Below are 18,173 nucleotides of genomic sequence, written 5' to 3'. Positions count from 1 at the left end.
GGAGTGGCTCCGTGCCCTGGGAGGTCTTAAGGAGACCCAGGATTCCAGGTTGGAGGGTCTGCAGGGTGGAGGGGGCAGGAGATGATGGGGTGCTGCCCTCACGGAGGCCCCCTGCCCACAGGATGTGGTGAACTGCGTGGGAGGCATGGGTGCCCTGCTGCCCCTGCTGGAGCGAGTGGCTGCACAACCCCAGGAAGCCGAGGCAGGTCCAGCAGAAACACATGACCTTGTGGGGCCCGAACTGACCTCTGGCCAAAGTGCCCAGGGCCTGCTTCTCCCACTGGGCAAGTCCTCAGGTAAAGTGTCCCTGGTGCCTGTGTTGGTGAGAGAAGACCTTGGCCTGGCAGGGGGCTGGAGTGCTTGAGGTCTTGTAGCCCCTGACAGGCCTTTGACGCACACCTGTCCCCTTCCTGGTGGTGGCAGAGGAGCGAATGGAGAAGAATGCAGTGGCTGCCTTTCTGCTGATGCTGCGGAACTTCCTGCAGGGCCACCCCGTGAATCAGGAGAGCCTGATGCACTGCCAGGGGCCCGCCATCATCGGGGCCCTCTTGCGCAAGGTGAGGCCTGCTGGGGCAGGCGGGGAGGGGACTCCTTCATCTGACCAAGGGGCTGTTGGAGGGACCAAGCCGGGGTGCCTGATGCCATCAGTCAGGGAGGGCCTCCTGGGAGAGGTGGCATTTGAAAGGCGGGGCAGGGTTGGGCCAAGAGGGTCTGGGGAAGTACCAGCACAGGCTGGGGCAGGACACCCGCACAGTAGGCTGGGAGCTTGTACTTCAGAGGGCAGGGAGCCGCCAGAGGGTTTGGAGCAGGCAGGATGTTTGTGTCCATCTGCCTGTGCAGGGCAGGGTGGAAACTGGGAGGCCTGATAGTGGGTGGACAAGGCCTGACATCTCACCCCAGCTCCTGCCCCCACCCAGGTCCCCAGCTGGGCCATGGACATGAATGTGCTCATGTCTGCCCAGCTGTTGATGGAGCAGGTGGCAGCCGAGGGCAGTGGGCCCCTCCTGTACCTGCTCTACCAGCACTTGCTCTTCAACTTTCACCTCTGGACCCTCAGCGACTTCGCTGTGCGCCTGGGTAGGTGTGCCGACTTGGGTGAGGAGATGCTGCCAGCCAGGGTGGCAGTGGACGTTCTCAGAGGCTACAGCCCTGTAGCTGATCTGAGGGGACGACGACCCTCCCCTGGTCGGGGTGGGGGTGGGGGTCTGGCAGTGGCATGGCCCTGTCCTGGATGATGGAAGGAACCCAGCGCAGCCTGGTGGGCTGAGCCCTCTGCTGATGCCCGCTCAGGCCACATCCAGTATGTGTCTAGCATAGTCCGTGAGCACAGACAGAAGCTGCGGAAGAAGTATGGGGTCCAGTTCATCCTTGATGCCCTGCGTGTCCACTACAGGTGAGGCTGGTGGGTACAGATGGGGTGGGGTGCTGATGCTCCAGCCTCGGGCCTTGGGGGCAGGTCTGTTCAGCCCCGCAGCTCACCTGCCGGCCCTCCGTGTTTTCGCCTCCCTTCCATGTCCTGGTGGTTTCCCTGGCCCTGGGTGACCTCTCTGCTGGGACCTGCCCAGTCCGCAGCGCGAGCGCCCCCTACCCGCCGACGACCTGCGCACAGTGCAGACGTCACTCCTGGGCCTGGCCCGGGAGTTTCTGGTGCGGAGCTCTACCGCTGATGACCTGCAGGTGGTGCTAAACTTTCTGGCGGCCTTGGGTGATGATGGCCAGGTAGGCTAGAGGTTGGCAGAGGTGAAGCCTGGATGAGGGGTGGAGCGTGGACCATGTTGCGGGCCTTGGGGCTGGGCGCGATTAGCGTAAGCCTTTGTGTCCCCAGGTGGTGGGTGCGCTGGATCTGCTGCTGGCGCTGCTGCAAGGCTCCCCAGCACAGGAGTCTCTGGCTGTCTTCCTGCTGGAGCCGGGGAACCTTGAGGTGCTGCTGGCACTGCTGGTGAGGCCGAGGCCCATGCCCTTGCTGCCCGACCGAGTCTGCAAGGTACATCTAGCTCCCCCCGAACCCTGCATTCTCATTCACTGGGGCTCCTGCCTGAGTCCAGGGATAGGCAGAAGGCCCTGGGCTAGTGGGTGGAGCTGTCTTTGCAGGCCTCTCTTGGAGCCCCACCCCTGTGTGGTGGCTTACCCTCCTACAGTAACTCCTTCCCCTTGATGATGACCCCACACAGATCCTGCGCAGACTGCAACAGAATGAGCGCTTACCTGAGCGCAGCCGTCAGCGGCTCCGGCTGCGAGAGTGTGGTCTCCAGGGTCTCGTTGCCTGCCTGCCAGACGGCGCCGTTTCCCCCCAGCTCTGCCAGGGCCTCTACAAGCTGTTCCTGGGGGCAGGTACAACCTGGGCGGGGCCAAGAGGCAGGCCAGGTAGAGGGATGACATGGATCCAGGAGACAGGGCAGGTGGGAATCAGGAAGGTGTTGGTCCAAGGGCCGAGGCTGACCCAGCAACGGGGCACAGTTCCCCTCTGGGGTCAGTCCCTCAGGCCTTTTCTGGCCATCTTCCCAGATTGCCTGAACCTCTCTGATCTGTTGGCTGTGGTGCAACTGTCCCTCCAGGCTGACCTCAGCGTCCGCCTGGACATTTGTCGTCAGGTGAGTGGAAAGTGAAAGCTTTGTTGGGGGTGTGGGGTGGCTTCCACCCTGAGGGCTTTGCCTGCCTGGGATGAGGGGTCTCTGCAGGCCTTCCGTGCAAAGGCCCCCTGAGGAGGTGCTGGGGCAGGCTGTCGAGTGAGTCCCTCACTTCCTGTGCCCTGGCCTGGCAGCTCTTCCACCTCATCTACGGACAGCCAGACATAGTGCGGCTGCTGGCCCGCCAGGCCGGCTGGCAGGATGTGCTGACCCGGCTGTTTGTCCTGGAAGCTGTCACAGCCGGCAGTCCCCTGCCCTTTACCCCTGAGCCACCCACCTCCCCGGAGCCAGCCTCACACAAGCCACCCACTGAGTCGCCTGAGCCTTCAGACGTCTTCCTGCCCCCAGAGGCCCCTGACCCTGATGCCTTTTACCACGCCCTCTCCCCGTTCGCCACCCCCTTTGAGCTGGGCCTGGAGCGGGCCAGTGTGAGCTCAGGAAATACTGCCGGTGGTGGCAGCGGCAGCGGGACTGTCACTCCAGCCAGCCAGCCTGGCACACCATCCCCACTCGATGGACCCCGGCCCTTCCCTATGGCCCAGGGCCGCCACAGCTCCAGTCTCTCCAACGTGCTGGAGGACGGCAGCCTGCCAGAGCCCACCATCAGTGGGGATGACACCTCCAATACCAGCAACCCTCAGGTGAGGCGGGCTCTGAGGTAGGGCTCCTCGGGGGCCCAGGGCAGCCAGTGGAGCTTTTCCAGAGGTGTGGTACTGTTTGACATCAGGGCTGTGACGGCCGGTCAGGTCCAGCGCTGCCCCCTCATAACTTTCCTCTGCAGTGTGTTCTCTGAGGGGTGGCGGATATTCCAGAACAGGGCAAGTTGTGCTGAGACAGCTGGGGGCACTTGCCAGGCTTTGGAAGGCCCTTGAGAGCCTGTGGGACACGGGCTTTTCAGGGCTGGTGAGCAGCATGGCTCTAAGAGTCCTGCCTTGTGCTTCTGGATCTGGGGAGGGGCCTTTGCTTATTCAATGGCATTATTCCAGAGGGTTCTGGGACAGTCCTTGAGGCCTGTGAGGTAACTATGTGAACTGCCTCATCTCCTCTTAGGAATCCTGGAACCCCAGGATCCTCCCTGGAACTCAGGTGGTGGTCGAGTCCCACACTGTTTGTCTAGGCCCTCAGCAGCACACTGGCTGGGCCGTTGGCCAAAGGCTCAGCCTCCTGCTGTGCCTACTAGTGGGTGGGCAGAGGTGCTGAACAGGGATGGTGCTGGGGCAGTGATTCCCTCCCTCCCCAGCCTGCACTCCACACACCCCCTGTGTCCACAGCAAACCTGTGAGGAGGAGCTTTGTAACCTGCTCACCAACGTGCTGTTCTCAGTGACGTGGCGGGGTGTGGATGGCAGTGACGAGGCCGCCTGGCGGGAGCGCGGCCAGGTCTTCTCCGTGCTCACCCAGCTGGGGTCCTCAGCCACGCTGGTGCGCCCACCAGACTGCATCAAGCGCAGGTGAGGGAGCAGGGCTGTGGGGAAGCCTGGGGGCCCAGAAGGCAGTCAGGTAGACACCAGAGTCCCTCATTCCCCTCCAGCCTCCTGGAGATGATGCTGGAGTCAGCCCTGACCGACATCAAAGAGGCCCCCCCTGGGGTCCTGGCCAGCCTCACCCAGCAGGCGCTTTGGCTGCTGCGTCTGCTGCAGGACTTCCTGTGTGCCGAGGGCCATGGTAACCAGGAGCTGTGGAGTGAGAAGGTATGGCAGCTCGGGGCAGGAGCACTGTGTTCACATGCCCCGAGGGCTCTTGGTCTGCAGAGTGGCTGAGTATACATGTGCAATCATGGGGACCTCAGCTCTGGTATCTGTGAGCAGAGGTCTATCTGTATGTGGAAACCCTCTCTGGCCCCCAGCCCAAACCTTACTTCCCTCTCTCCTCACGGGCTTCTGGCCTCATCTGGTGATGGCCACCTGGAATGTATGGTGTGCGGCAGCTGTTCGAAGGAGTGTGTAGCCTGCTGGATCGCCTGGGAGCCTGGCCACACCTGGCCAACGGCACAGCGGACCTCCGAGAGATGGCGCAGATCGGCCTGCGCCTGGTGCTCGGCTACATCCTGCTGGAGGACCCGCAGGTGAGCGCAGGGCGGCTGTGGGGGGAGGGTGCGCAGCGGATCTAGGGAGCTCGGGGAGTAGCTGGTGACACCCCCACTCTTCCGTCCGCAGCTGCACGCCCAAGCCTACGTGAAGCTGCACGCGCTGCTGCAGACCGCAGTGCCCATGCGCCGAGAGGAGGCTTGCTACGTGCTCTCCAAGCTGGAGGCGGCGCTGGCGCGGGCGCTGAACACCTCCCCATCAGAGACCCCCACCGAGAACGGGGAGCCCCCAGTCGCCGCCGCTGCTGCAGAGCGCTGCTCGTGGTTGGTGCCGCTGGTGCGCACGCTGCTGGACCGCGCCTACGGCCCACTGGGGCTACAGTGGGGCCTGCCTTCCCTGCCGCCCACCAACGGGAGCCCCACCTTCTTCGAGGACTTCCAGGCCTTCTGTGCCACCCCCGAATGGCGTCACTTCATTGACAAGCAGGTGCCTGGGGCCAGGGGCACGGGCAAAGTAGTGGGGGCTGGGGGCCCGCATCGAGCGCGGTCGCCTCTCCCTGTCCGGTCCTCCAGGTGCAGCCCACCATGTCACAGTTCGAAATGGACACCTACGCTAAGAGTCACGACCTCATGTCGGGCTTCTGGAACGCCTGCTACGACATGCTCATGAGCAGTGGGCAGCGGCGCCAGCGGGAGCGCGCGCGCAGCCGTCGGGCCTTCCAGGTGTGCGACCTGCCCTGGGGGCCGGGAGCAGCTCCACACTTGGGCCCTCTGTGGACCCAGAGGACGGCTGCTGGGACTGAGAGGAGAGGGAGGAGCTGGAAGCACCCAGCGGGCCTCACCTGTTCCTCCACCCCCACCCCGCAGGAGCTGGTGCTGGACCCTGTGCAGAGGCGGGCGCGCTTCGAGGGGCTGCGATACGCGGCGGCGCTGAAGCAGCAGGCAGCGCAGCACTCCACTGCCCTGCTGCACTGGGGGGCGCTGTGGCGCCAGCTAGCCAGCCCCTGTGGGGCCTGGGCCCTGAGGTGGGCGGGGCTTTGGGAGGAGTCTCGTTGGGTGGGTGGGTCTTGGGAGGGAGGGGCCAGGAGAGTGTCTTTGAGGAGAAGCCTGGGAGGAAGGCAGAGGGGTCTGCAACCCGCTGCTTCCCACTCATGACCGTAAGTGGGGTCATATCTGTAGGGATCCGCCCACCCCCCACTGGAAGCTCTCCAGTGCTGAGACCTACTCGCGCATGCGTCTGAAGCTGGTGCCCAACCATCACTTCAACCCTCACCTGGAGGCCAGTGCCCTACGCGACAACCTGGGTGAGAGGGTGTGCCGAGCTGTGTCCACCCAACCTCATAGCCCTGTCTTGTCCAGCTCTGGCTGAGCACCCTTGGGCCCATTGCAGGTGAGGCCCCCCTGACACCCACCGAGGAGGCCTCACTGCCTCTCGCTGTGACCAAAGAGGCCAAAGTCAGCAGCCTACCTGAGGAGCTACAGGAAGACCAGCTGGGCGAGGACGAGCTGGCTGCACTGGAGACCCCGTGAGTGGGGCTGGGAAAGAGCTGCCCAGGGCAAGGGGGCCTGTCCAATGTGTGCCTGCCAGTGGCAGAGGACTTCTCAGTGTACTTGCCCTCCTGCTGTGGGGCTAACCACCCTGAAGGGACAGTCCAAAGTCAGGTGGAAGGGTTAGGCAGATCTGTAAGAGGATGGAGAGTTGCTGTTTGATGGCCAGGCACCCCAGAGCAGGACTGAGAAGCCAGACCAGGATGTGCACCCATGGGAGTGGGCAGGTGCTGAGTGAGGGGAGGCTGGGGACAGGGGTTGGTGTCCTGGCAGGAACTTTAGAAGCCCAGGTTTCAGGGCATGGACTGGGGCCAGTCTGGACCATGGGCAGCTCCTCCTCCTCCTATGGGATCATGAGCAGCATGCCTCCTAACTTAGTGGTACTTTGAGAGTGTGGTCCTTGGGTTGGTTGGGAATGGGGGTCCCAGAGCCTAGTACCTAAAGTGGGTGCTGGCCCCCAGGTTGGAGGCCGCAGAGCTGGATGAGCAGCATGAGAATCTGGTGCTGTCAGCTGAGTGCCAACTGGTCACCGTGGTGGCTGTGGTCCCAGGGCTGCTGGAGGTCACCACGCAGCACGTGTATTTCTACGATGGCAGTGCCGAGCGGGTCGAAACTGAGGAGGGTGTGTTCTGCTGGAGCGGGCTGGAGGGCCGGCAGGGATGGGGGCTGGGGTCTCGTGGGGCTGGGGCGGGTAGCTCCAGCACCTGCTCTCCATCCCTACAGGCATCGGCCATGACTTCCGGCGCCCACTGGCCCAGCTGCGAGAGGTCCACCTGCGGCGTTTCAACTTGCGCCGCTCAGCTCTTGAGCTCTTCTTCATTGATCAGGCCAACTACTTCCTCAACTTCCCATGCAAGACGGGCGGGGCCGCAGCCTCATCCCCTTCCCCCGTGCCCAGGCCCCAGCCCTCCCTCATTCCACCCCACACCCAGGTGCGGAACCAGGTGTACTCCTGGCTCCTGCGTCTGCGACCCCCTACCCAAGGCTACCTAAGTAGCCGCTCTCCCCAGGAGATGCTGCGCGCCTCAGGTCTTACGCAGGTGAGAGCCCTGGAGGGTGGGGGTCAGGTGAGGTCAGAGCCCCGCCACTGGGGAGAGTGCTGGCAGCCCACCGGCTCACCTCGTATCCTTGCCCCCCCAGAAATGGGTGCAGCGAGAGATCTCCAACTTTGAGTACCTGATGCAGCTCAACACCATTGCGGGGCGGACCTACAATGACTTGTCTCAGTACCCTGTGGTAAGGGCCTGCTACCCCTCCACCCACCCTCTGCTCCGCCAGCCCTGGTCCACCCAAGTGTGGGTACTGATAGAGGGCCAAGCCCTGAGCTCAGTCCTGGGCAGGTGCTGCCTGAGGCCTGGCCTCTGTTCTCGGCTCAGCCCCCCACGCACACCCAGCCCCACTCCCTTCCCCTCCTGGCCTCTGTTCTTGAAGGAAATCCTGTCTCAGACAATCCCTCCTGCTCCCCATGGTGCACCCCCACCTGTGGGCTCCACCCATCTTCCTGAGGGTGAGGGTGCGGGCAGGGCAGGCTGGCCATGTAGGCCATCAGGACCCTCATGCAGCTCCTGCCCGGGTGGGCGGCCAGTTCCCCTGGGTCCTACAGGACTACGTGTCCCCAACCTTGGACCTCAGCAACCCAGCCGTCTTCCGGGACCTGTCCAAGCCCATTGGTGTGGTGAACCCCAAGCACGCCCAGCTTGTGAAGGAGAAGTGAGTGCATGAGCAAGGCTGGGCTCGGGGCTGGGGTGGACCAGGGAGGGCTTCCACTGATTCCCTCCAACCGTGGTTCTAGGTATGAGAGCTTCGAGGACCCAGCGGGCACCATCGACAAGTTCCATTATGGCACCCACTATTCCAATGCGGCGGGCGTGATGCACTACCTCATCCGCGTGGAACCATTCACCTCCCTGCACGTCCAGCTGCAGAGTGGCCGGTGTGGAGGGGCAGGCAGATGGTGTGGGGCGGTGGGCAGGGTGGATGAGGGAAGGGTGGGTCTTCCAGGCATCCTGGACAGGCTGGCTCCCTGCTTGTCCAGGGCTGCACCTTTTCATTCCCTGTCTCCCTTCTCACTGCCTCACTTTGGCCCGTGCCCCTCCCCAGCTTCGACTGCTCGGACCGGCAGTTCCACTCAGTGGCAGCAGCCTGGCAGGCCCGCCTGGAGAGCCCCGCTGATGTGAAGGAGCTCATCCCAGAGTTCTTCTACTTCCCCGATTTCCTGGAGAACCAGAACGGTAGGCGCTGGGTGGGGGCGGGAGGCATGAAGATGGAGGGTGGCCGGGGAGCTGGTGAAGAAGGCACAGCGAGACAGCTGACCCAGCCTTCTGTGCCAGGCTTTGACCTGGGCTGCCTCCAGCTGACCAACGAGAAGGTGGGTGATGTGGTACTGCCCCCATGGGCCAGCTCTCCTGAGGACTTCATCCAGCAGCACCGCCGGGCACTGGTGAGATGTGCGCACAGATACCGGCAGGTGGCCAGAGGGGAGGGCCGAGGCGGAGGGTCCATTGTTCCTGGACTGACGGCCACCTCCCTGCCCCTAGGAGTCAGAGTATGTATCTGCCCACCTGCATGAGTGGATCGACCTCATCTTTGGCTACAAGCAGCGGGGGCCAGCTGCAGAGGAGGCCCTCAATGTCTTCTATTACTGCACTTACGAGGGTGAGCGGTGCCCTGGACGCCGGTGAGGGTTGGGGTGCAGAGGATGGGGCGTGCAGGGGGCACAGAAGGAGTCCTGACTGCCCGCCCCCGCCCCACCCCCCCCCCCTAACCTGCCGATGCTCAGGGGCTGTGGACCTGGACCAGGTGGCAGATGAGCGGGAGCGGAAGGCACTGGAGGGCATCATCAGCAACTTCGGGCAGACACCCTGTCAGCTGCTGAAGGTAAGGCCGGCTGGGAAGACCGTGGTCAGGGAGGCCCTGGCCGCGGTGCTGAATGGTTCCTTGCCCACAGGAGCCCCATCCAGCTCGGCTTTCCGTGGAGGAAGCAGCCCAGCGCCTTGCACGTCTGGACACTAACTCACCTAGCATCTTCCAGCACCTGGGCCAGCTAAAGGCCTTCTTTGCAGAGGTGAGAGGAAGCAGGGTCTCAACTACCTACCCAGTGAAGTTCATTTAATTCCACGGTCCTTGCCAATCTCTTGGAGATGGAAAACCTAAATCAAAGTCCCTGATATTAAGACATCTTAGAAATAAGAGGTAAATATCGAGGAAATAAGAGGAAATATGAGGTAAACATCACTGAGGGTTGGGTGCCATCTTCATGAGGGAGGGTCAGGCCAGGTTGACTCCCCTGGTCATCCTTAGGGAGAACAGAAGGAGGGAGTCTGGCCTCAATACTCTCCTCACCTTCCTGCCTGCATCCCAGAAGGCCCCCAGCTCCAAGGTGTTCAGGCTCTCCTCTCCTCACGCTAGCCGACTCGGAGATGTGGAGTCGTGGGGTGGGATGACCGAGGTTGAAACCAAGCTTGAAGGGTCTTCCTTGTCCATCTGGTCTCTCACTTCCTGAGATGCCCTGAAGGCCCACTGCTCTCTGCATGTCTCTCAGAGTGACCTCTGCCTGTCACGTGATGCCCCGGGGCTGAGGGCCAAGAAGCAGGTAGCATGGTGGGGGCTCTAGCCGGCTGCTCGGGTAGCTAGTCCCGCCCTGCCCCCGCAGGTCATCAGCGATGGCGTGCCCCTGGTGCTGGCCCTGGTTCCCCACCGGCAACCCCACTCCTTCATCACCCAGGGCTCCGCAGACCTGTTGGTAAGTGCACCGGGCCGGGCCCCACCTCAGCTCCACCCCCGACTCTGCCCCAACCCACCTCTGTCCTCTCTCGCCCAGGTGACCGTGAGTGCCAGTGGGCTGCTGGGGACCCACAGCTGGCTGCCCTATGACCGAAACATAAGCAACTACTTCAGCTTCAGCAAAGACCCCACCATGGGCAACCCCAAGTAGGACAGAGGGTTGTGGGCCAGGGTGGGCTCTAAATGCTCTGGCCAAGGTCTCTGAAGGCGAGGGTCTCCTGTGTAGCCTGGCCTCACCTGTGGTCCTCCTCACTGGGTCAGGATGCAGCGACTCCTGAGCGGCCCGTGGGTTCCAGGCAGTGGTGTGAGTGGGCAAGCCCTGGCAGTGTCCCCGGACGGAAAGCTGCTGTTCAGTGGTGGCCACTGGGATGGCAGCCTGCGAGTGACTGCGCTGCCCCGGGGCAGGCTGCTCAGCCAGCTCCGCTGCCACCTTGGTAGGTGCTGCCTGGGAGCTCAGGTTATGCGGGTGGGAGCAGGGCTCCGGAGCTGGCCAGGGAGGGGTAACTGCTCTATTTTCCCTCTTCTCCCCTCCCCTCTCTCTTTCCCGTCCCGTTTCCTCCCCTCTCCTGTGCAGATGTAGTAACCTGCCTTGCGCTGGACACCTGTGGCATCTACCTCATCTCAGGCTCCCGAGACACCACATGCATGGTGTGGCGGCTCATGCAGCAGGTGTGCTGGGTGGCAGCCCCGTGGGCCCCCTTGGTCCAGATCTGCGGCCCATCTGCCCCTCTAGTGGGCCTCCAGTCCTACCCTGCTCTCTTCCCCTTCCTACTACTACCGTGAGTGAGTCTGGGGCTCCAACTGTCTAACTTTGGATCAGACCTTCACTTTTCTGAGCTTTTAGCCTTCTCACTCTGGGGCCAAGGTGGTGGGGTGCCTCAGTCCTGAGCCAGCCCTGGTGTTCCCCACAGAATGGTCTCTCAATGGGGCTGGCATCAAAGCCCGTGCAGATCCTGTATGGGCATGAGGCTGCCGTGAGCTGTGTGGCCATCAGCACTGAACTTGACATGGCGGTGTCCGGATCGGAGGTGTGTGTCTGCCTGTGCCCAGGGGAGGCTGTTTGCTGGGCCCTGCCCCTGGAGCCAGATGCCTGTGCCCAGCACCCTAAGCTGCCTTCCTGCAGGACGGAACTGTGATCATCCACACGGTGCGCCGTGGCCAGTTTGTGGCCACACTCAGCCCTCCAGGAAGCACGTTGCCTGGACCTGTGTCCCACCTGGTGCTGGGGTCTGAGGGCCAGATTGTGGTGCAGAGCTCAGCGCGGGAGCGTCTGGGGGCTCAGGTATGGGAAAGGGGCGCCCAGCCAAGATAGGGGTAGTTGGGATTCTGTCCTTGCTAACACGTCCTGCTTCCTCCAGGTCACCTACTCCTTGCACCTGTACTCAGTGAATGGGAGGTTGCGGGCTTCACTGCCCTTGGTGGAGCAGCCCACAGCCCTCGAGGTGACAGAGGACTTTGTTCTGCTGGGCACGGCCCAGTGTGCCCTGCACATCCTCCACTTGAACAAGTGAGCCTCACTGTTTATGGGTTTGTGATCCCTCAGTTCAGTTTAGTCGCTCAGTCGTGTCTGACTCTTTGCAACCTCATGGACTGCAGCACGCCAGGCCTCCCTGTCTATCGCCAACTCCTGGAGCTTACTCAGACTCATGTCCATCGAGTGGGTGATGCCATCCAACCATCTCATCCTCTGTCGTCCCCTTCTCCTCCAGCATTCAATCTTTCCCAGCATCAGGGTCTTTTCCAGTGAGTCAGCTCTTCGCATCAGGTGGCCAAAGTATTAGACTTTCAGCTTCAGCATCAATCCTTCCAATGAATATTCAGGACTGATTTCCTTTAGGATGGACTGGTTGGATCTCCTCGCAGTCCAAGAGACTCTCAAGAGTCTTTTCCATCACCACAGTTCAAAAGCATCGATTCTTTGGCACTCGGCTTTCCTTATAGTCCAACTTTCACATCCACTACTGGAAAAACCAGAGCTTTGACTAGACAGACCTTGGTTGCCAAAGTGATGTCTCTGCTTTTTAATATGCTGTCTAGGTTGGTCACGTGATCCCTCAGGTGGTAGTTATTGGCAGAGGGACACTAGGAGGTGCTCTGTGGACCCTAACCCCTTTAAATGCCCTATGGACACATTCTTCAAGGCCTGTCTCTGTCCTCCCATCCCCCAATGGGGAGATCTTGCCCTGGGCCTCTTTTAGGCACACACTTGTGTGGGACCCTTTTGTCAGGATTTTCCTCCAGCCATCCTTCAAATGAGGACTGGGAGGTGGATGGGAGAATGAAGAGACAACTATGTGCTGGATGCAAAACTCCTTGCAGTTGCAAGTTTGTATATATCACCTCCTTTCCTCCCTCCAGACTGCTGCCAGCCGCTCCTCCCCTGCCCATGAAGGTGCCGATCCGCAGCGTGGCTGTGACCAAGGAGCGCAGCCACGTGCTCGTGGGGCTGGAAGACGGCAAGCTTATCGTGGTGGGCGCAGGGCAGCCCTCAGAGGTGAGAATGCGGGCAGGGTGGGCCTTGCACAGGGTGGGAGCGTTGCTTCTGGCTGACCCATGCCTGCTCCCACTAGGTGCGCAGCAGCCAGTTTGCACGGAAGTTGTGGCGGTCCTCCTCCCGGCGCATCTCCCAGGTGTCCTCTGGGGAGACAGAGTACAACCCTGGAGAGGCGCGCTGACAGCCCGCCTCCTCCTGCCGCGCCGCCCCGCCCCCAGCGGGCTTCGCCCCAGTAGGCTCCGCCCGAGAGCCCTCGGGGGGCGGGGGGACACCCCGCCCACACTCAGGCGGGGGTGGGCGGGGCCCCACCTCTGCCCAGCTCAGGGATTGGCGGGCGATGTCACTCCAGGAAATCTTGCCCCTCGCCGGCAGAGGGGCCGCCCGGAGTCCCAGCACTGGCCCCAGCGGCCGCACAGCACTTTTTGCACAGTCTGGGGTGGGGAGCCCAGGCTCCCGATCCCCGGTCCTGGCGGAGCACAGGGGCCGGGCTGTGGCCTTAATCCTAAGGGCGACCCCTCCCGCTCTCGCATCTCAGCAATAAACATGGACTAGTTTTGTAGTTGTTCTGCCTCCGAGCATGTGTGCGCGTCTTAACTGGCACTGGCCACCGCCCTGGGCTGGCGTCCCCTGGTCCATGAGCATCCACACCGCACCGTGCCCCTAGCCCCCCAGTTACGCCGCCCCTGTCCCTAGGGGCCCGGGCCTGTTTTTCTGGCAGCTTCACGCCCAGTTCCGCTTCAGGCTCACCTCCACGCATGTGCGAGTTCCTGGTCCGGGCGGGGCCAGACCGTGGGCGGCCCCGCCCCCATCATCACCCCGCCCCCTCGGTGTCCAGTCCTCTGCCGCCCGCTTTCGTCTCCGCCGGGTGAAAACCTGGCCTCTCCAGGGACTCCACTGCGTGTTCCCTGCTTGGCTTAAGGCCGGGAGGCCCCATCCTGCAGGCAAAACCGATCCTGGGACCGACGGAGGGTCAGCCACCACAGGTCAGGAGCGGGTTGGGGACATAGCGTCGGGTCTTCCTGGAAGGAGGGAGCTGTGGCTGTCTCTCTGTACCTCCCCCATTCTGGAGCCAAAATCCTGCGCGGTTGTGGTGCCAGCATCTGGGTTGGGATGCCTGTGGGAAGTCAGGGTAGTGTGGGCGTTTAGGGTGTTCCTGTGTGCGCATGTGTGCATATTTGTGGGCCTCCAGATGGGTGTGTGTGGAGGAGGGGTTGGTAGAGGCTCCAGTCTTGCAGCTCGAGGTGGGTCGGGCACAAGGCCTGGCTGTCTCTGCGAGCTAGCGTTAGTCACAGGCTCACCCGCCAACCCCGATCCAGGCAGGGTTCCTTATGTGGTAAGTGACACAACTGTACATACACATCCTTCATGTTGCAAAGGTCGCCACAGGCTCCATGCCAGACCCACTTGTCTAGTGTGCGTTTTGCTGTCCACATCCGTCCCTGGCCTTATGGAGGGAAGTGAATTTGGAGTGCAGGGGTTGGGCCAGATGTGGATGTTGGGGAGTTACAGGACTTTCGCCCAGGTCTCATCTCCATCCCTTTTCCAGGCAAGCTCCCCTTCTCTGCCCAGTCCAGGGTCTCTCTATCCAGGCCTCAGGAGGGAGGTCCCAGCAGGATCAGCCCTGTAAGGGCAGATGGGTCCTGGAACTGTGTGTTCTTCAGATTTCCAGCCTGCAGGCCCTTGCCAAATTCCCAGATAAGAAAGGGCCCGGGTACCTCTGGGCCCACTGTGTTGGCTGAACCCACCAAGGAAGCCTCCCATCCTGCCCCTGACCAGGAGGTAAGGGCTGGACATTGACCCTGGAGGCAGGAGTGAGAGTTAGTCACCCCAGGAACTGTGCTCTTCTAGGAACTCTGGGGAGCTTCCATCAGCCAGTGAGTCTCCGCCTGGTTCTGGCTTATGGGGGACGGGAGTCTCCCTGGTCTTCCTGTGCTGGCTCTGGACTCACACCCGGGGTTTGCCAAGTCTTTGAGACAGCTGCACTCTGGTCTCCTCCAGCTTTGGCCAGCTGGGACCAGCAGTATCAGCTCCACCCCATTTGACACCGGAGGAAACTGGTCCAGATTGGCGAGTGGGAAGATGGGGAGGTGCGCAGCCCTGGAATGAATCAGGATGACATGAGCCAGCAGAGGGGGCAGACTACCCCAAGGGACTCCTGACTTGCAGCCTGAGGGATTTCCTCCTTGTTCCTACACACAGCCCCTGCTGGACTCAGAGGTCTCCCAGCTCCTTTTTCTGTGCGCTGCTCACGACACTCCAAAAACCTTCTCTAAGAAGTGCAGCCACTGGGAGCACTGCTAGCTGGTAGAACCATGCTGCAGAACTCCAGCCACAGGGAAGCCATGGTCCATGTGGGTAAGTACTTTTCGATCCAGATTTTGGGCACTGGGTAGGATGGGAGGTATCCATGGGTCCCTGGCCTTGCCGATCACATACAAGTCTGGTCACAGCCCTGGAGCATTTTGTTTTTGGTGCCCTGCCTGCACTGGATTGTAGGGACAACTGACTTGCCGGCAGAAGTGAGCAGCAGCATTTACTTGCCTTCTGGTTCAGTTTTTATTTTTGGCTATGCTGGGTCTGTGTTGCTGTGAGGGCTTTTCTTTAGTTGTGGCAAGCAGGGGCTACTCTGTTGTGGTGCATGGGCTTCTCATTGCAATGGTTTCTCTTGTTGTGGAGCACGGGCTCTAGACACAGGCTCAATAATGGTGCACAATGTGCTTAGTTGCTCTGCAGCACGTGGGGTCTTCCTGGATCAGGGCTCAAACTCATGCCTCCTGCATTGGCAGGCTGATTGTTTATCACTGAGTCACCAAGGAAGCCCCTGGTTCACTTTTATTTTGTAAAAATTTGCAAGGTCTCCCGTGCACAGAGGCTTCCACAGGGACTAGCGTGAATGACTGTGCGTGCACAGACCAGACTTGCTGGGGGCGACAGGACACGGTTTAGTGCCACTGTAGACAGAGGAGGTGCCCCAGGAGCCAGGAAAGGGAGAGACTGGGAGTCACCAAGGATGACTTCCCAGAGCAGGAGATTGCTGCCTGGGAGCAAAGGTAAACCAGCAAGGGCAGACGTCTGGAAGCCTGGAGAAGGTACATCCGGGGCTAGGTGTCCAAGCGTGGCGAGCCAAGGGGAGGCTGTGGGAGGTGATGGTAGGGAATGAGCCAGTCAGCTTTTGTTGTCATGGTATGAGCTTTTGTCACTCCATAGTAGGGGCTATGATTTCCAGCTTTTCTAGCAGCAAAATCGACCCCTGGTCTTGATTCCTTGCCGCTGACCCTGTCTGTACTTTTCTCCACAGATAAGACCCGGAGGGAGCAGGACAGGGAAGGGGTGTGGGCAGCGGCAGGGGGAGCCCTGGCCCCCAGCACCTCCTCCCCATTCTCCCCTGAGCCCCCAGGGGCCTCAGGCAGCATCATCCCTGTCTACTGTGCCCTCCTGGCCACCGTGGTCCTTGGTCTGCTTGCCTACGTGGTCTTCAAGTGGTAGGTGGTCTGGGCACTGCCCTGGGGTACCCCTCCTCCCCGTCTGGACTCCCAGCCAGCTCGCCATCTCAGTGAAGGCTGGAGCAGGCTGGCAGGTTCCCCCTGCTCCCCACAGCTGGCGCTCACGCAAACAAAGGCAGCAGCTGGCCAAAGCTCGGACCGCAGAGCTGGGGGCCCTCAGCAGGGACCAGCTACATGGGGACAGCAGTGTCTTCCGGGACTCTCCAGCTGGCCTGGAGCCCTGTGCCCCCAGCCAAGGTGAGCCCCTTCCCCTACCTGTCGCCCTTTAGACCTGCCCAGCCCTGTCGTACCAGTCTGTCTAACCCTTGCGTGCCCCTCACATCTCCCATCCCAGGGCCGCTGCCTGAACTTGGCTGCCGGCTCTACCTCCACCTTCCTCGGCAGCAGCAGGAGGAAGTGGAACGGCTCCTGGAGGTGTCGGGTGAACCGGCCAACGGCTGGCGGGGCCTGGCGGGCCGCCTGGGCTACCAGGCTGAGGCAGTGGAGACCATGGCCCGGAGCCCAGGGCCCGCCTCTGCCCTGCTGAGGGACTGGGCTGTCCAGGAAGGCAGTGGCGCCACCCTCAGAGCGCTAGCAGACGCCCTTGCTGCCATGGGCCGTGAAGACGTGATTCGGGCTCTGAGCTCCCCGGCTGAGGGTTGCTCTGTGGTGTGAGTTGTGGCTCCACAGCCTGGCCTCTCAGGGAACCTGCTCTGGTGCTCCCCACCACCCCCACCTCATATACTTTCCCCTTTATGGGCTTCCTGGCATTGGTGACCTCAGCTTGTTCTGTTTTGGGGGGACACACAAAACACCAGTCACCTCCCCTCCCCCTGCCTTCTTCCAGGACAGGGATCAGGACGTGGGCGGGAGACAGCCGGACAGGGAGCAGCAGTCTTGCCCTGCCCGATCCCCACTCACCTCCCCATAGTCTCAACTGTTTTTTCTACTTTCGTACCCCATATTAAAGGCAACTCTGGACTGTTGTAGGCTCTGTCTGGCTCCGTGGGCCTGTGAGACAGTTGGGTAGCTAATGTGGCAGAGGCCTAGGAAAAGGCTGGGCTCCCTAAGGTGAAAGGCACCCGAGACAGAGTGTGTACCCACAGAAGATGGGTGAGTTCTGTGGGCAGAGTCGAGCTCACATCCTGCATCTGCTATTCCCCAGCTGAAGTGTGTTAGGAAGCACTTTCCTTTTTGAACTTATGCTTCCTTAGCTGGAGAACAATAGACTGGCACCTTCAGAAGCCTCCCACCTGCTAGGACTCTCAGGCCTTAGGTTTGAGACCATTTTCCTCATCTGGGCTGTGACTAGCCTCAAGGGGAGGCTGGAAGCCTGCCCCCTCCTGGGCAGGCAGTAAGAGGCAGACTGGTCCTGGGGAACTAGGACTCTGTTCCCAAGGGCCTCCAGGCATCTTTAGGTGAGAAAAAGGAAGAAAGTGTTCTCCTTTCAGGACCCACATTCCAGACTCGGGAGAGGGAGGTCCAAAGATGCTTCCACACAAGCCAAGGACAGGCAGGTCATCCCACCTACCTGAGGACAGGGCAGCTGCAGCCAGACCACCTGCACCCCTCGCATATGGCCGCCCTGAATGCAGGAGCGGCAGGTCCGTCACTGTGCTTCCACGGTGTTGCTACAGCAGACAGGCCCTGCCTAGGAAGGAAAAATGCTACATCCTGGCATCCATCAGGATCAGAGTGCTGAAGAAATACAGCCACCTAAGCTCAGCAGACGTGGATCCAGTCACCATCCAAGTGCCCAGGCTAGACCCCGTCCCCTCGCTGAGATGTGACCAGTGTTGGCTGTGCTGGGGACCTCTGCGGCTGCTGTTCCTCAGAGTTTACCAGGGCTGCTTAACCCTCTAACTCTTATCCTTAAGATCAGGGCAGGTTTGGAGCCACCCTCATCCGGAGATGACCCTTGGGCAATAACCCAGAAGAGAAAGGCTTGGTGTTCGGTCAGCTTTAAACAGGCCAAAGCACTGCAGACATCGTACAGGCAGGGAGTTGGCCAGAGGAGTGTGGAGGATTAGATCGGCAATGAGTGTGAAATCCTGCATTGAGAGGAATGAACCAGCCCTGGATTAGCCAGTAACCCTCATCACCATTGAGGGGATTTGAGCCTAAAGGTTTCAAAGGGTGACTGGAAGGGAAGGATTTTGACCAAAAAACAAAAACAAAACACTCCAGGAGAAATGAAGTAACAGAATTCCTCGT

The 18,173-nt window shown here is 61.2% G+C and overlaps 2 protein-coding genes across 11 annotated transcripts in view; both read left to right on the top strand.

The window, feature by feature from the left end:
• The window catches only part of NBEAL2 (neurobeachin like 2), a 30,391-nt gene extending 17,355 nt beyond the window's left edge, over positions 1-13,036 (top strand). For all 10 annotated transcript variants that reach the window (XM_061396967.1, XM_061396970.1, XM_061396969.1 and 7 more), the window contains 36 exons: positions 122-296; positions 424-557; positions 918-1,077; positions 1,291-1,393; positions 1,566-1,719; positions 1,826-1,984; positions 2,172-2,331; positions 2,506-2,591; positions 2,762-3,268; positions 3,899-4,077; positions 4,158-4,317; positions 4,554-4,691; positions 4,783-5,139; positions 5,226-5,375; positions 5,520-5,677; positions 5,832-5,956; positions 6,043-6,178; positions 6,662-6,822; positions 6,924-7,240; positions 7,341-7,436; positions 7,786-7,910; positions 7,993-8,133; positions 8,301-8,431; positions 8,531-8,640; positions 8,738-8,855; positions 8,980-9,077; positions 9,148-9,264; positions 9,853-9,942; positions 10,021-10,130; positions 10,245-10,417; positions 10,558-10,652; positions 10,895-11,011; positions 11,107-11,265; positions 11,342-11,490; positions 12,342-12,477; positions 12,554-13,036. In XM_061396967.1, coding sequence (XP_061252951.1) covers positions 122-296; positions 424-557; positions 918-1,077; positions 1,291-1,393; positions 1,566-1,719; positions 1,826-1,984; positions 2,172-2,331; positions 2,506-2,591; positions 2,762-3,268; positions 3,899-4,077; positions 4,158-4,317; positions 4,554-4,691; positions 4,783-5,139; positions 5,226-5,375; positions 5,520-5,677; positions 5,832-5,956; positions 6,043-6,178; positions 6,662-6,822; positions 6,924-7,240; positions 7,341-7,436; positions 7,786-7,910; positions 7,993-8,133; positions 8,301-8,431; positions 8,531-8,640; positions 8,738-8,855; positions 8,980-9,077; positions 9,148-9,264; positions 9,853-9,942; positions 10,021-10,130; positions 10,245-10,417; positions 10,558-10,652; positions 10,895-11,011; positions 11,107-11,265; positions 11,342-11,490; positions 12,342-12,477; positions 12,554-12,658 — 5,589 coding nt within the window. In that variant the 3' untranslated portion in view covers positions 12,659-13,036. The remainder of the gene's footprint in view (positions 1-121; positions 297-423; positions 558-917; positions 1,078-1,290; positions 1,394-1,565; positions 1,720-1,825; positions 1,985-2,171; positions 2,332-2,505; positions 2,592-2,761; positions 3,269-3,898; positions 4,078-4,157; positions 4,318-4,553; positions 4,692-4,782; positions 5,140-5,225; positions 5,376-5,519; positions 5,678-5,831; positions 5,957-6,042; positions 6,179-6,661; positions 6,823-6,923; positions 7,241-7,340; positions 7,437-7,785; positions 7,911-7,992; positions 8,134-8,300; positions 8,432-8,530; positions 8,641-8,737; positions 8,856-8,979; positions 9,078-9,147; positions 9,265-9,852; positions 9,943-10,020; positions 10,131-10,244; positions 10,418-10,557; positions 10,653-10,894; positions 11,012-11,106; positions 11,266-11,341; positions 11,491-12,341; positions 12,478-12,553) is intronic.
• A 1,705-nt stretch (positions 13,037-14,741) lies between these two features.
• On the top strand, positions 14,742-16,945 carry LOC133235449 (death domain-containing membrane protein NRADD-like). Its single transcript, XM_061396985.1, has 4 exons — positions 14,742-14,832; positions 15,776-15,959; positions 16,075-16,217; positions 16,315-16,945. The coding sequence occupies exons 1-4, from the start codon at positions 14,790-14,792 to the stop codon at positions 16,632-16,634; spliced, it is 690 nt and encodes a 229-aa protein (XP_061252969.1). The 5' UTR covers positions 14,742-14,789; the 3' UTR covers positions 16,635-16,945.
• Positions 16,946-18,173: the final 1,228 nt, after the last annotated feature.

The sequence above is a fragment of the Bos javanicus genome, chromosome 22 (genome assembly GCF_032452875.1).
Source record: "Bos javanicus breed banteng chromosome 22, ARS-OSU_banteng_1.0, whole genome shotgun sequence".
Classification (NCBI taxonomy): domain Eukaryota; kingdom Metazoa; phylum Chordata; class Mammalia; order Artiodactyla; family Bovidae; genus Bos; species Bos javanicus.
The sequence above is the reverse complement of the archived record's forward strand: the minus strand, read 5'-3'. Positions and strand labels throughout refer to the sequence as shown.

What these genes read in the sequence shown, in the direction of transcription:
- LOC133235449 (XM_061396985.1), top strand. Translation starts at nt 14,790, where the DNA reads ATGCTGCAGAACTCCAGCCACAGGGAAGCCATGGTCCATGTGG. An exon ending in GGAAGCCATGGTCCATGTGG is followed by an intron (nt 14,833 to 15,775) that starts GTAAGTACTTTT and finishes TTTTCTCCACAG; the next exon opens with ATAAGACCCGGAGGGAGCAG. An exon ending in GCCCTGTGCCCCCAGCCAAG is followed by an intron (nt 16,218 to 16,314) that starts GTGAGCCCCTTC and finishes CTCCCATCCCAG; the next exon opens with GGCCGCTGCCTGAACTTGGC.